The sequence below is a fragment of the Carica papaya genome, chromosome 6 (assembly GCF_054855325.1).
Source record: "Carica papaya isolate Zhongbai chromosome 6, ASM5485532v1, whole genome shotgun sequence".
Classification (NCBI taxonomy): domain Eukaryota; kingdom Viridiplantae; phylum Streptophyta; class Magnoliopsida; order Brassicales; family Caricaceae; genus Carica; species Carica papaya.
The window spans coordinates 34,237,219-34,252,316 of record NC_142314.1 but is presented as its reverse complement, the minus strand read 5'-3'; the positions used below and the strand labels follow the sequence as shown (position 1 = coordinate 34,252,316).

The 15,098-nt window shown below is 32.7% G+C and overlaps 1 protein-coding gene across 1 annotated transcript; it reads left to right on the top strand.

The window, feature by feature from the left end:
• Positions 1-1,632: 1,632 nt before the first annotated feature.
• NAC047 (NAC domain containing protein 47) lies at positions 1,633-3,937 on the top strand. Its single transcript, XM_088206486.1, has 3 exons — positions 1,633-2,040; positions 2,284-2,606; positions 2,789-3,937. The coding sequence occupies exons 1-3, from the start codon at positions 1,878-1,880 to the stop codon at positions 3,353-3,355; spliced, it is 1,053 nt and encodes a 350-aa protein (XP_088062612.1). The 5' UTR covers positions 1,633-1,877; the 3' UTR covers positions 3,356-3,937.
• The last annotated feature ends 11,161 nt before the right edge of the window (positions 3,938-15,098 follow it).

Below are 15,098 nucleotides of genomic sequence, written 5' to 3'. Positions count from 1 at the left end.
AACTTGATATATTATTTTCTTAGCTATTACATAATTGATATATATATATATATATATATAATAATAATTTCTATATAATCTTTAGAACAAAAAGAAAAGATGAACAAATAACACATGGCACATTGGTCATAAGTTGGATACTTTTAACAACATTGATGGGAGGGTAGAGAGATTCAAAGATGAAAAGTTGGATACTTTTACTTCATGGATAAGTCTATGTTATAGTCTCTCCTTTATGACTAACACATAAAGGACCAATAATAGAGTGTTCAATTCTTTTTCATCTTTTGAATTGGGTAATATTGTAAATAAAGAGAATCCTTCACTAATTTTTGTGAATTCACAATATTATTTATATGTAATAACAACAAAAACATCATTAAGAGAAAGTGGGTAATATATATATATATATATTTAACTGTATAAACAATCTTATCAAAGAAATTAGTTGAATCAAGAAATTTCTTAAAACTAAGATCAAATTTGTAACAAGTGATTCAAAAAATTTTGTTTATAAATATCTAATTACGCGGTATCTTGTGTTATGAATTCCGAAAGTACTGTTAAAATAGTTATTGATTAAAAATATTTAAAATTAAAAATTATTTAGTGTTTGACCGAAATAATTACAGAAAATATATGTTATTACTTTTAAAAATATAAATTTTGTATTTGTTGAAATTTTATGTGTAAAATTTAACATCATTTAATTTGAATTTATGTTTTTTTGGGTAGTAATTAAATAATTTTTTTTATAAAAAAAATTTCTTCAACTATGAGACTAATTTTCTCTTAAACAAAAATAATTATAAGGATAATTTTTTTTTACCACAAAAAATCTAATATTTGAAGAGTTTTTTTTTTTTTTAAAAAAAAAAAAAAAGAGGGAAGTTTGACGGCCTTATCTGCATGTCGCTGCCTTCTTCTTTTTTTTGAGTGTTTGTGTTTTGTCCTTAGTGGCTGCATTCACTCTGAGGTCCCCCACCCTCCATAACTCCCACACACCACCATTATTATATACGTACTTATATATATATATATATATATATATCATATATCATATATATGTATGTATGTATGTATGTATATATCTCCAATCTTCCTCTCTCTCCCTATCCTTAAAAACAGAAAACTAAGACTGGTCAAGAGATATACACATATACGGCATGATGACTGAGACTACCACAATAATTGTTTAATCTTCCAAAATTTTTAATTCAAATTCCAAATAATCCAAAAAGAATAAATTAATTATATTAAAATAATATAGATATTATCTTATATAAATAAAGTTTATACAAAGTAAAATTATTCACACACACAAAAAAAAAAAAAAAAAAAAAAATCTACGTAGTGAATAAGATAGTCAAAATAAATAGACAGCCGAAAACTTGTATAATAAATAATTTCGTAATATATATTTACACGATTAATTAGGAATTAATTGAAATAATTAGTGTTGTTGGAATGAAGAAAACGACAAAAGAGTTGGATCGACACGTGTCAAGTTATGATGTAAAGAATATGATGTCATGTAGATGAAGTTTGATTCTCTGATCAGCCGCCATATATCTTTTTACTTTACTTTCTCCTACGTTGATGACAGAACCAAACCAAACCAAACCAAACCAAACCAACCAATCATCTTCTCAAATCTCCTTCCAGCTAGCTCCCCTCTCCGAACTCCATCTTCCTTTGCCCTAATCCTTTCCACGTCACGACAAATTCCCACAACCATATAATCCCTCTCCATCCTCTTCTCCCAAAAATTTCAATCCCCTTCTCTCTCTCAAATCCCACCCTTCTCTCCTCCTTTCTTCCTATAATTTTCTGCAACTAGTTTAATCCCCCAACTTCTTTGGAGTTTGGTGATCAATATGAAACACCCACAATCCAGTTTGCCTCCAGGGTTTAGATTTCACCCAACTGACGAGGAACTAATCCTTCATTACCTTAAGAAGAAGGTTTCCTCCATTCCCTTCCCTGTTTCCATCATAGCTGATGTTGATATCTACAAGTTTGATCCCTGGGATTTGCCTGGTACCCTCTTTCCCCCCCCCCCCCCCCCCCCCCCTTTTTCTTTACTTAATACAACATGGGTGTTCTGTTTTTCTTCATATTTATACATGTATACACTCTTCCCATCTCTATATAATCTGTAATACGAGTGGGTGATCTCTGTTCTTGTTATTGTTTGTGGGTATATATGTTTTGACTGACATGTTTTGACATGGGGGATTGTTTTCTTATCTTGTTTTGTTTGTATTTTTGTTGGGTTACCAGCTAGAGCTCCGTTTGGTGAGAAAGAATGGTACTTTTTCAGTCCTAGAGACCGCAAGTACCCTAACGGAGCCAGGCCAAACAGAGCAGCTGCATCTGGATACTGGAAGGCGACTGGCACAGACAAGGTGATCATAGGTTCATCAATGGCGGTTTCAGGAGGAGGAATGCAAGAGAATATTGGTGTGAAGAAAGCTCTTGTCTTCTACAAGGGTAGACCTCCTAAAGGAATCAAGACTAATTGGATCATGCATGAATATCGCCTTACAGACACAGCTAATAACAATAACAATAGACCAGTCAAGACTAAGGATTCTTCCATGAGGGTATGCACCACAAATTTTATTACATATAATCTATATAGAATGGACCCTTTTGGTTTACAAACCTTGTTTGCATATGCTCTCTGTTTAAACATGACTCTACTCTAGAGGTTTAAAACTATATAACATAATATATATACTACAGCTAAGTCTGACTGCTAATATGATTCTGAAAATCTTTTCAGTTGGATGATTGGGTTCTTTGCCGGATTTATAAGAAGTCACATGCATCTACAACAACACCAATGGCAGCAAGTGATCAGGAAGAGGAAGAAGAACAGGTCGTCCATGAAACCCTTCTGCCAAATCCTTCAATGAACAACATGACAACTCTCAAGCCCCAGAAATCTTGTTCATTCTCTAATTTATTAGATGCCATGGACTACTCTCTGATCAGTAGTTTTCTCTCAGACTTCCAAGGTACCGAAACCGGATTCGAATTTCCCCCGCCGCCTAATCCCAACACTGCTGATCAGTCAATGTTCAATAACTACACAAACAGCTACGGCCATGTTCAGCAGAAGCTGCCTCATTTGAGCTCATCCCCTCAAATAGGGGACGAAAACCGGCTCAAGCGCCAGCACTCAGTGGTAGATGAAGAAATTTTTTTGAACCCATCAAAGAAAATAATCAATTCTTGCAGTTTTAGTAACAGCATCAACCAGAATGATGTTCCTCAGTACAATTTCTTAAACCAGTCATTCTTGAACCAGCAATTACTGTTGAGTCCTCACCTTCAGTTTCAAGGATAAAACAAAGAATCAAACATTAAAAGAAGAAGAATAACCCATGATTGAGGGAGTGTTTAAGAGTTGATATGAAGGAATGTACAGAAGGTTGTGCTTGTGATTTAGGTGTTGGATAGTGACAAATTTGGATTAGAAACGTTGAATGGTATCAAAAAGAAAAGATACCTCGATTTCAGAAAAGAAAAAAGAAAGATGGGTGATTGTGGAAATTACAGAAAATAAATTGACAAGGAATGATTTTTGTAGGGGATAAATTTTCAGGGTAATTGAACTGGGAAATCAGATGAGGTCAGATCAAGTCTGAACAGAGTTTGTGGTTTGATTATGATGCTGTAAGATTCATTTGTAGAAAAAGATTATCCTTGTAAATTGAATCATTGGAACCCTCTGCTACAATTACAATGTCAAGAAGAAAACTGTAGAATCATGGCAGTCACTATTGTTTTCACAAAATGGTCTTATAAAAAAGGTTTATTATTATCTTCCTTTTAAAAGTAGGAGATTCAATCTTCAAATCAGAAAATTTGTAAACCTACATTGTAAATATTTTTTAGTTTAATTTTCGACAAATTAAATGTTCTTTCATCTTCCCTATTATTTTTTTTTTGTGATATTAATTTTTACCATCTTCAAGTTCATAATCTTTTTTTTTTTATTTGGTAATATTTTTAATGTAAATAACTTCATAAATATTATAGTATAAAAGATAATATTATTTTTTATTTAACTCGTATTTTTAATAACCACAATTGTGACGGTCGATAGTATAGTAGGAGAGGTGGAAAGAGGGGATGGGGGGCGATGAAATGGCAATGATGGAAATCATTATGGTAACGACGGTAATAGCGATGCCAATAAAGAGACAACAATAATTTTGACAACAGTATTAGTGACGACGACAATAATAATGATGATATAAATGATGACCAAAACAATAATATTGTCAATAATTATAAAAAATCATAATAATAACGAACGGTTATAATAATAAAAGTAATTATAAAGATAACATGTACAAAATAGAGGTAAGAGTAGTAATAATAACGACAATAGAGTTGCGGTGATGAAATTAATATCATTAGAGATAGCAACAACCACAACAATCATAGTAGTGATCTTAACAAAAATGATACATGTGGGGTGATAGTGACGATTAGTAATAATAATAGTGTATTAACTAGTAAGAACGGAAATATTATGAATTTACAATAATAAAAGTGAAAGTGGTAAAAACGTTCAAGTAATTACAGTTGTAAAAAGAGTACTGATTGTAATAGTAATAACGACAAAAATAGTTATAAACAGTAATAATTATAGTGGTAATAGTAATGATAACAACAAGAATGATGAAAACAATTTATAAAAATTGTGTTATTTTTATCAAAATGATAGATATGGGAGAAGAGAAAGTATAACGAATATTCTTTATAACATTGCTTCCGTGCTTGAGTGCAATGGGAGGTTTGATTTGATCCTTTAAGAAACTTTGACTAGCGAGTTTTATAATTTTTTTTAATTTATTTGATGCGTTGTTTATTTTATTAATTTTTATTAAAATTAATTATTTTATTATTATTATTATTGTTATTATGTATGCTTATAAAATTATATATAATAAGAATAGTGATAAACTAGTAGGGTAATTATGAATTAAGTAAAAAATTATATATAGTTTTATATAAGAATATTCCAATAATTATTATAATGAAAGAATAAAGTTTATGAAAAGATAATTAATCTTTTGGACCGCATGAGATTTACTCTTATCCTCGAAAATTCAGAAAGCACACACACGAGCTTCAATTGATGTTCAAATCTACATTCAAAAATTATATTAAAGTTTTTTATTTTTGAATTAATGGTAATTATATAATTTATAAAATTGCTACAATATTTATGTAAAATCACCCAAAAAAAAGAAGCAAACTAGAGATTATTTTATTAACAAAAAAAAATTATAAAAGTTGGACCTATGACAACTTATTTCAATAAAATTCACCATAGAATTTAAATATAAATTGAAGTAACTTAATTTAGAAAAATACATGTAAAAGTAAATTTAAAATTGTTTAAACATATCCATGAATATGAGATTAGCACTAATGGTCTAGCAAAGTAGTTAATCTAGCAAGTTAGAATTGAGTAATGGGTTGGTATCTTTTTTAATTAATCAACAATTAATCTTATCTTTTATATATATATCCACACACCCATATATCTCAATAAGTGTTTGTTCATGATAAGTTCCTTGTTTACTTATATATATATATATATATAAATACCCACTTGAGATTAAGGGAATAAATGGGTAGACTTGAAAACTACTAAGTTGAATTGACCAAAGTTTGGTACAATTGGATAACAATTTATAATTAATTATCATTATACATTATACTTGTTTTGGTAAAAATTTATTACTTTTCTCTAAAAACAATCTTTCAAAACCTCTAAGCAAAGCCAAAGTATGGATATTTGATGGAGAATCATATCCACATATTTTTTATTAAAAAATCACAATAAATTTAAGTAACACAATGAAAAATTTATTATACAAAAATTTTAAATACGTAGAACATTTAAATGAAAATTTTTATATAAAAAAAAAACGAAATTTTGTAATGCATTATTCTAGTTTTGATTAAAATATTATAGAATTTCAATTTTGTCATTTAAAAAAAAATACCACTCTTTAATTTTTTAAAGAAAATTCAAAGTAATCTTTATAATAAAATCTAAAATAATTTATTTATTTTTTGTGCAAAGTATTATCAATACTTAAAAACAGACATTTTGATACCCATAAAAACATGACATACACATTTCAATATTTGCTTGGATTGTCGGCAATCCTAATATACATCACACATTCACAATGCTAAAATGCACATGGTAAATTAACATTACTTAGTGGAAGATACATACATACATATATATATGTGTGTGTGTATAGATATTTAATTTGATCACAATTATGTAGTGGAGAAATTAGTAATATAGAAATAAAAAAATAAAAAAAAACATGTGCACAAATAATTTTCAAAGTAAAAAACATTTTTAATGTAGCCCACTAGCATGGGCTAGCGTGGTGTGGTCACTCCATTCCATTAATTTATGGTCACATGTTTGTAGAAATGTCTCTTTCTGCTATTGATGTTTTTGTTTTCCAAATTAAATGAAATTTTTTATCCGTTATAATTATGTTATTAAAATAATTTAGTAATTCACTTAAAAATATAATACGTTCATTAAAATTTAATTTAATTTAATTATCACAATTCTATCAATATATTAGTAAGATAAATTATTAGATTTTGTTAAATTAAATATTATAAATTGATGTCTCACAGTTTATATTATACCACAATATAAGGTTAAGTAGTAATGATGAAATTAATAGGTATACGTCATGATAAGAATGAAAGAAGCGAAGTCATTGAGGTAATAATAACATAAAAAATAAAAGAAATTATGACGATAACGAAAAATATAGTAATTATAATTGTGGTAGTAACGACGACAATAATAGAAATCACATCTAAAAATAGAGCTCGTTGTTAAAAGAATAAATGTAGGGAGAGAAAAAGGTAAAATAATTTAATTTAAAAAAATTCACTACATGATTTAAATATAATTAAAATAATTTAATTTAGAAAAATAAATTTGAAATGGTTTAAACATATCCATTAGTATGAGATTAGCACTAATGAGTCTAGCAAGTAGAATTGATTAATGGGTCACTATCGTTGGTAATTAATCAGCAATTAATCTTATATTTATCCACTCACGTACGTACATACATACATACATATGTATATATATATACACATATATCAAGAAGTGTTGTGCATGATGAGTTCCTTGTTTACTTTATTTTTATTTTTTTAATAAATACCCACTTGAGATCAAAAGAATATTTGAAGGAGAATCATATCCATATACAATATATAAACTCTACTAGAAAATTTTTAAATTGTTTTTATGAAATTTATTTAAACTTGCACAATGAATTTACTTAATATAATAAAAATTTTGTTCCAAGAAAATTTTAAATATATAAATGAAAATAAAATAATGCACTTAAATTTTAAATAATAATAAAATTAATGATAACATATATTTCAATATAACAATATTTTTAGTCTTAATTTAATAAAAGAATTTTAAATGGTTACTAATCCTAATTTAATTTTTGATGATAATAAAAAATTTTAGTAGTAATTCCTCTAAGAAAAGATTATAATAGTAATCGTAATTCCTAATTTAATTTTTAAAGACCATATATTATAACGCATTAAGAAATAGGGTAAGCCTCAATCTAGGTAGCATCATAAGGCAACATTGACATATTATTTAATTATGACTTGTAATTTAATTATATATACATATAGTTATGATCTTAAATTAAGCTAAGAAAAAAAATATATATATACACTTTAGTGGGAGTTCCAAATGGGCCGACTTCACAATTAATTGGGCCTGTGGAATTAACTTGAAGCATACCAAAGAAAAAGTTTAAAAGGGAATATAAAGTAAAAATGATAAGATGATAATATATTTCACTTTTTCAAACCGAGATTAAATATAAATTTAATAAAAAAAAATTATGACTAAAATAATGAATTCATATCTTAGTTTTTAAATAAATTTATTCTTGTATTAAAAAAAAAAAAATTGAATTTGATATATCTCTATTATCAATTGTTATGATTATTAAATTAGTTGTCACGTACCAAGTATGACTACATGTGACACTTAGTATCATCACATTAATACCGGTCTATATATATAAAAAAACAAACTTAAAAACTTATTCTTCGTAGTCTCCACTTGTCCTACATGATTTTCTTCTTATTCATACTCTCCCCCAACTAAAAAACCTTTTTCTCTCCTACTTCGTGTATTGTGACACCACAGCTGTAACAAACTTAAGCGTTCTATAGACCCAAATTTCACCTATGCTCTCTATTCATTTATATTCACGATCTCATTCAAATCCAAATAAGCAACGTGCATTCAATTCAATAGCTATCTACATCAATCCTATTAAATCCACTTTACAATTAATAGTTTTGAGTGACAAATAATCCAAAAAGAGAAAGAATGTATGTTTAGTATAGAGAAGTAAACTCGTATGAATGTCCAGTGTGAATTTTATATGCTAGTGTCTAATTAACTTGATTCCTCTACATATTGTCCCACCGCTTGGGGTTCTAGCTTCGAATCCTGCCTTATTGTATATGTAAATGACATACAGTGAGCATACTTTAATCCAATAAAAAAAATTCAGAATTTCAAAGAAAGTATGGAAATACATTTAAACCCCTAATCCGACACTACTCCTACACCTATAACACAATACTACTCTCACTCCTCCCTATGACCTTTTAGTAACATCTATCCGACAAGACCATCATCCCATTACCTCCACCATTTAATTCCTTAATGCACACACAACTATCCCACTTCAACTCACCTCATTAACTACCATATCACATTCATACCAGCCCATGCTCTGTTCACTCACCCTACACCTCCACACTATAACAGCACCACCACAACATCACCTCCAAGATATATGCCATACGTTTCCTGTACCCATACTGACTTTTAATGACCAACCACACAATTACCACAACAATATTCACACTCCACACAGTAAAAATACACACACAGCCTCGTCCTTGCTACCACATCACAATCAATCGTGAGCACCATCCATATATATATATATATATATATATCGGCCTTAGTTCGGCCACTCACGCATACGCCAGCCATATATTCATACACACACCACATTTGTCCAAGCAATCACAAAATCAGAATTCATGGAACACAGTCTACACTCACACACACTGGCCTTAATCGGCAATACTCACATAACGATAATATACACATATACATACAGTCACGTCTCCCGAACTCGCACATATAGTGCACACTCATACACACCGGCCCTCAATCGGCCACACACACACATATTTTCAATAACACCAGCATCAGCGGATCAACCTTCCTCTTTACAATCGCCAATATCGGCGCACCAGCACTCCAATTCACGGCACCAGCATCAGCACCTCAACACCTCGAAACGGCAACGCACATCACTATTCCTAATTTCATGTAGACTCCCTCTCTCACCTACAGCCCCTACTTCCCACACATTCTAGCTCATTTTCTCCCTCACGAATATAAACCTAAACACACCATTTACCACACTCTTGCTCTACGATTGGCCTCCTTCTTTCACTTCTACCACCAAACAATCTCTATTCACCGTTCTCCGCACTCTACTCCTTCAGAATCATGAATCAAACACCGAATCGACCAGATAAAAATTCACACCTATATTACCATACAAAAGCCCGAAATTAAGAATTTATTTACCTCTAGCTTCCATCGTCTCCTAGGTTTGTAGAACACGTTCACTTGCATCTCTTTTCGACTCCCTCTTCCGAATCCCCTTCCAAATTTCCTCAATTTCCCTTCTCCCCTATTGCTCGATCTCTCCTCCTTTTCCCCTGTTTCATTTTCTTTCTTTTTCTCTTTTCTTTTCTTTTTTCTTCACACCACCCCTATTTATATTTTCTTTCTCATTTAATCTTAGCCCTTCATTCTACCATTCTAATCCTCACCATTCACCTAACCCACCAGTATATTACAACACCCCCGCCCCCTCCCTTAAAAAAAATTTGGACTCTCAAATTTTGTCACATTACCTCAAATGACTACAGATAGTTAATTCTCATCTCATCCTCTCATTCTCAAGTTGCCTCCTCATTATTATGATACTACCACAATATCTTCACCATAAACACTACCTGACTTCTCAATTTCATTTCTTGTCTCTTTAGGATCCTGATCAGTTTCTCTTCATAAGTTAGATCCCTTTTCAATGGAAGTGACTCAACTCGTATAATATGCGTCGGGTCTGGTTGATATTTTCATAACATCGATACATGAAATATATTATAAACCCCAGCATACCTTGGAGGGAGTGCGATCTCCGCACCCACTTTTTTAAGAACCTCAAAAAGACCTATAAACTAGAGGCTTCATTTTCCTTTCTTTTTAAATCTGAACAAGCCCTTTATGGAAGATGCCTTTAAGAATACATGATCCCCTACCTCAAAAGTCAAGTCTCACCTCCGGTTATCTACATACCTCTTTTGCCTACTATGTGTCATCTGTAGATTTCTTCATATTACCTCCACATTTGCAGTAATCTCCTTTACTAATTTCAGCCCAATAATTACCTCTCTCCGACCTCATCTTAATAAAGGGGTGACCTGTAGGGTCTGCCATATAGAGGCTTATAGGGAGCCATTCTGATGCTAACATGATAATTATTATTATATGCGAATTCCATAGAGGTAACATCTCTTCCTAATTTCCTCCAATGTCTACAATACACGCCCTCAACATATCTTCCAATACCTATATAGTTCTCTCCGTTTGTCCATTCGTTTGTGAATGAAAAGCTATACGAAAGTTTAAGTTAATACCCACAGCCTGTTGCAAACTCTGTCAAAATCTAAAAGTGAATCTGAGGGCTCTATCTGAAATAATAGAAACTGGAATCCCATATAGTCTAACGATCTCTTTAATGTATAACCTGGTCAACTGATCAACTGAGTCTGATACCTTCATAGATAGAAAATGGGATAACTTGGTTAGGCGATCCACAACTACCCAAATATTATCATGGTTTTTGCGAGTCCTTCGCAATTCAGTCACAAAGTCCATCGATATGTATTCTCATTTCCACTATGGTATAAGCAAGGGTTGTAATAACCTCTTAGGCTTCAGATGTTTTACCTTCACTTGTTGACACGTTAAACACCTTGACACAAACTCTATAATGTTCCATTTCATTCCCCTCTTCCAATAATATCACTGTAAATTATGGTACATTTTGGTACTCCCAAGATGTATAATAAACCTAGTATTGTGAGCCTCTTTAAGGATTTCCTGTCGTAATTTGGTATCATTTAGAATACACATCCAAGTTCCAAACTTGAGTAATCCATCACTATGCACACTATACCCCGCTGGTACCCCTTGTTCGACCTGTTCTCTGATAACCTGTAACTCGGTATCCACCAGTTGTCCCTCCTTAATCATCTGAATCAAAATCAGCTGAGCTCTCAAGCTAGCAACACACTTCACTCGACACTGTTTCCAAATTTCTAACCATAGCATTGCCTTACGTACCTCCTACTCATATAACATAAAATGTGCCAACATTCCGGTGCTCTTCTGACTGATGGCATCTACTACTATATTGTCTTTTTCTCGATGGTATCAAATTTTACAGTCAAAGTCTTTTAACAAATCTATCCATAGTCTTTATCGCATATTCAATTCTCTCTATGTGAATAAATATTGCAAGCTCTTGTGATCAGTTTAAATTTCAAAAGTCTCTCCATATAGGTAATACCGTAATAATTCCAATGCATAAATTACCGCCGCAAATTCCAAATCATGTGTTGGATAATTTTTTTCGTGTACTTTTAACTGTCTGGATCCATAAGTAATTACATTCCCATGTTGCATAAGAACATGACCCAACCCTAAATATAAGACATCATGGTACATTGCAAAACCCCATTCCACAGACAGAATAATCAATACCGATGTTATAGTGAGTTTCCGCTTAAATTCATTAAAGCTAGCCTTGCAGTCATCATCCCACTAAAACTTTACACTCTTTTTAGTCAGCCGAGTAAGCGATGCTGCAATACTAAAAAAGCCTTTGACAAACCTGCAATAATATCCTGCTAATCTAAAAAAACTCCTGACCTCTACCACAATGCTCGACCTTTCCCAGTTCACTATTGCTTCCACTTTCATGGGATCCATAGATACTCCCTTTTTCAACACAATATGACCTAGAAATGATATTTGCTCTAGCAAAATTCACACTTATTGAACTTAGCATACAACCTGAACTTTCGAAGGATCTTCAATACAATCGCTAGATGTTTAACATGTTCTTTTGAATCTTTGGAATATACCAGTATATTATCTACAAACACTATCATATAGTAGTTTAAGAGGGGTTTGAATACTCGATTCATTAGATTCATGAATATTTCATGTGCATTTTTTAGTCCGAAAGGCATAACAAGAAATTCAAAGTGTCTATACCTGGTGTGAAACATCATCTTTGATATGTCCTCAGCCCTCACTCTCAGCTGGGGATATCTAGACCATAAGTCTATCTTTAAAAATGCTCTAGTCCCTTGCAACTGATTAAAAATGTCATCTATCCTCGAGAGTGAAAACTTGTTTTTTATGGTTACTTGATTTAGGTCTCTGTAGTCTATGCACATGCACATAATCTCATCTTTCTTCTTAACAAACAATACCAGTGCTCCCCCCGATGACACACTCAGTCTTATGAACTTCTTATCCAATAGCTCCTGTAATTGCTTTCTCAGTTCCAATAATTTTGATCTTGCCATCTTGTATGGGGCCTTGAAAATAGGTTGTGTTCCCAGTTGTACTCTATTGTGAACTCAACTTTTTTTTTTCTGTTGGTAAGCCAGGAGGTCATTGGGGAATACATCAAGAAAGTCTCGTACTACTAGTATCTCCTGCAAAATGAGTCCCTTACGCACTTGACCTATCAAACACGCTAGTAAGAACATTACTTTTCTCGTATATGAACTCAAAATGTCGCACACCACAATCATATAACCCATCAGTATATCATGCATTATGATGTATAATAATCAATGAAAGTACAACCATTTATTACCACCTCTAACCCAAAATGTAATTTTTTTTATGCAATACAATTCGTCCCTCTTTTGTTTACATAGCGAAGGGCTCTTCATTTGAAATTTTAAACACCACTTCTTTACGGAGGCAGTCTATATGTGCATGATGAGTGGCGAGCCAATCCATGCCTAAAATTACATAAAAATCTCTAATATCTAACATAATCAAATTTGCTTCTAATTCCCTCCCGGATACTTCTACCTCACATTAGTTATATATTACATTAGTATGTAGGACACCACTAATGGGTGTGGATAATGTAAGTACGCAATCTAACACTACCAGGTCTACTCTCAACTTAGATGTAAACATGCATAAAGTGAATGAGTGTATGGCTCCCGAATCAATCAAAACCCTAGCAGACAAAACCACAACATAGAGTATACCTTGTATCACTTCTGGAGTGGCCTTTGTATCTTAAGCAATAAGGGCAAATACCAAACCATGCACCAATGGTCTACTGGGCTCCCTAAGTAGGGAACAATCCTGCACAAAGTGCTGGGTATTGCCACATCGGTAGCATCCTCAACTAATTACAGTACACGGGCAATCTCCATGACTCCTGCCATAACATGGACAATCTGTACTCCTCGGGGTTATGTGGTGACATGGAGTTAAGTCTTACATTGTTCTCTGTCTTTTCTTATTCTGGCTAGATTGTGATGGTATCCGTTTGTGGCCGAAAAATCCTCTATTGTACTCTAGTTGTTCCCTAAGCAGGGTCTCTAGTAGATGTGTCTTCTCCAACACTGCTTGATATGTGGGTAAGGCGAATATCGCTACCTGATAATACAGTTCCGGTCTTAACCCCTTTTCAAACCTCCTAGCCTTCTTCCACTCATTCATCATAACCTCTGGAGCAAATCGTCCCAAGCTTATATATCTTTTTGTAGATCCGCCATTGACAGTTTTCCTTGTCGAAACTTTACAAACTCGACTTTCTTTCTGCTGTCTAATAAAGTCTAAAAAATACTCTGCATTGAAGGCCTCCAGGAACATTTCTCAAGTTACTGGGGGGACTAAGGCCCCCCTCTTTAAACTCCACCATCACTCTGCCGATCCTTTCAATTTAAAAGTAGCTAGTTGTACTTTTTGTTTCGGAGTAACTTCTATTACATCAAATAGTGTCTCGATTTTTTTTATCTAATCTTCAGCCACAAGTGGATCGGAGCCCCCGTTGAATGCCGAAGGATTGAACATCTAATACTTCTCAATGTTACTCGTGTCTACTCCACCCTGACTAGCATTATATTATGGGATGTACTAGGCCTCTGCTCAGAATTCTCTCTTTTGTATCATCATTGCCAAGCTTTCGACCATTCTACACAAGCGGTTAAAATCATTTTGATGACTAGTTATTTTCCCCACTTATGGTGCTGGTGGAGCGGAAGTTGGTTTCTGGTGAGTAGTGGGTGGTGCAAGTGGATAAGTGGTCAGTTCTTAAAGAGCAGAGAGGGTCACCTTATGAAAGGAATACGCTCCCTACGGTGCCGTCGGTGGATCCTGAGGTGTTGGGGTAGATCCCCTCCTAGGACGACCTCTGTCTATCCTCATCCCTTATCCTTGTCTACTTGCATCACAATAGCCTCCATCAGTCACTCGCCCTGAAATGTGCCTACAATCTACCACATAATTTAACCCTAAGAACTTGCTCTGATACCAACTGTAACACCCCTGGTTATTTTATAGCCCTAAATTTCACATGTGCTCCATTCATTTATATTCACGATCTCATTCAAATCCAAATAAACAACATGCATTCAATTCAATAGTCACCTATATCAGTCCTATTAGTTCTACTTTACAATTAATAGTTTCGAGTGACATATGATCCAAAAAGGGAAAGAATGTATGTCTAGTATAGAGAAGTAAACTCGTATGAATGTCTAGTGTGAATTTTGTATGTTAATGTCCAGTTAACTTGATTCCTCTACGTATTGTCCCACCATCTGGGCTTTTA

Excerpts from the sequence above, each read along its gene's own strand:
- NAC047 (XM_088206486.1), top strand. The coding sequence starts at position 1,878 with ATGAAACACCCACAATCCAGTTTGCCTCCAGGGTTTAGATTTCACCCA. Across the intron at positions 2,041-2,283 it reads TGATCCCTGGGATTTGCCTG|CTAGAGCTCCGTTTGGTGAG; the intron begins GTACCCTCTTTC and ends TTGGGTTACCAG. Across the intron at positions 2,607-2,788 it reads CTAAGGATTCTTCCATGAGG|TTGGATGATTGGGTTCTTTG; the intron begins GTATGCACCACA and ends AAATCTTTTCAG.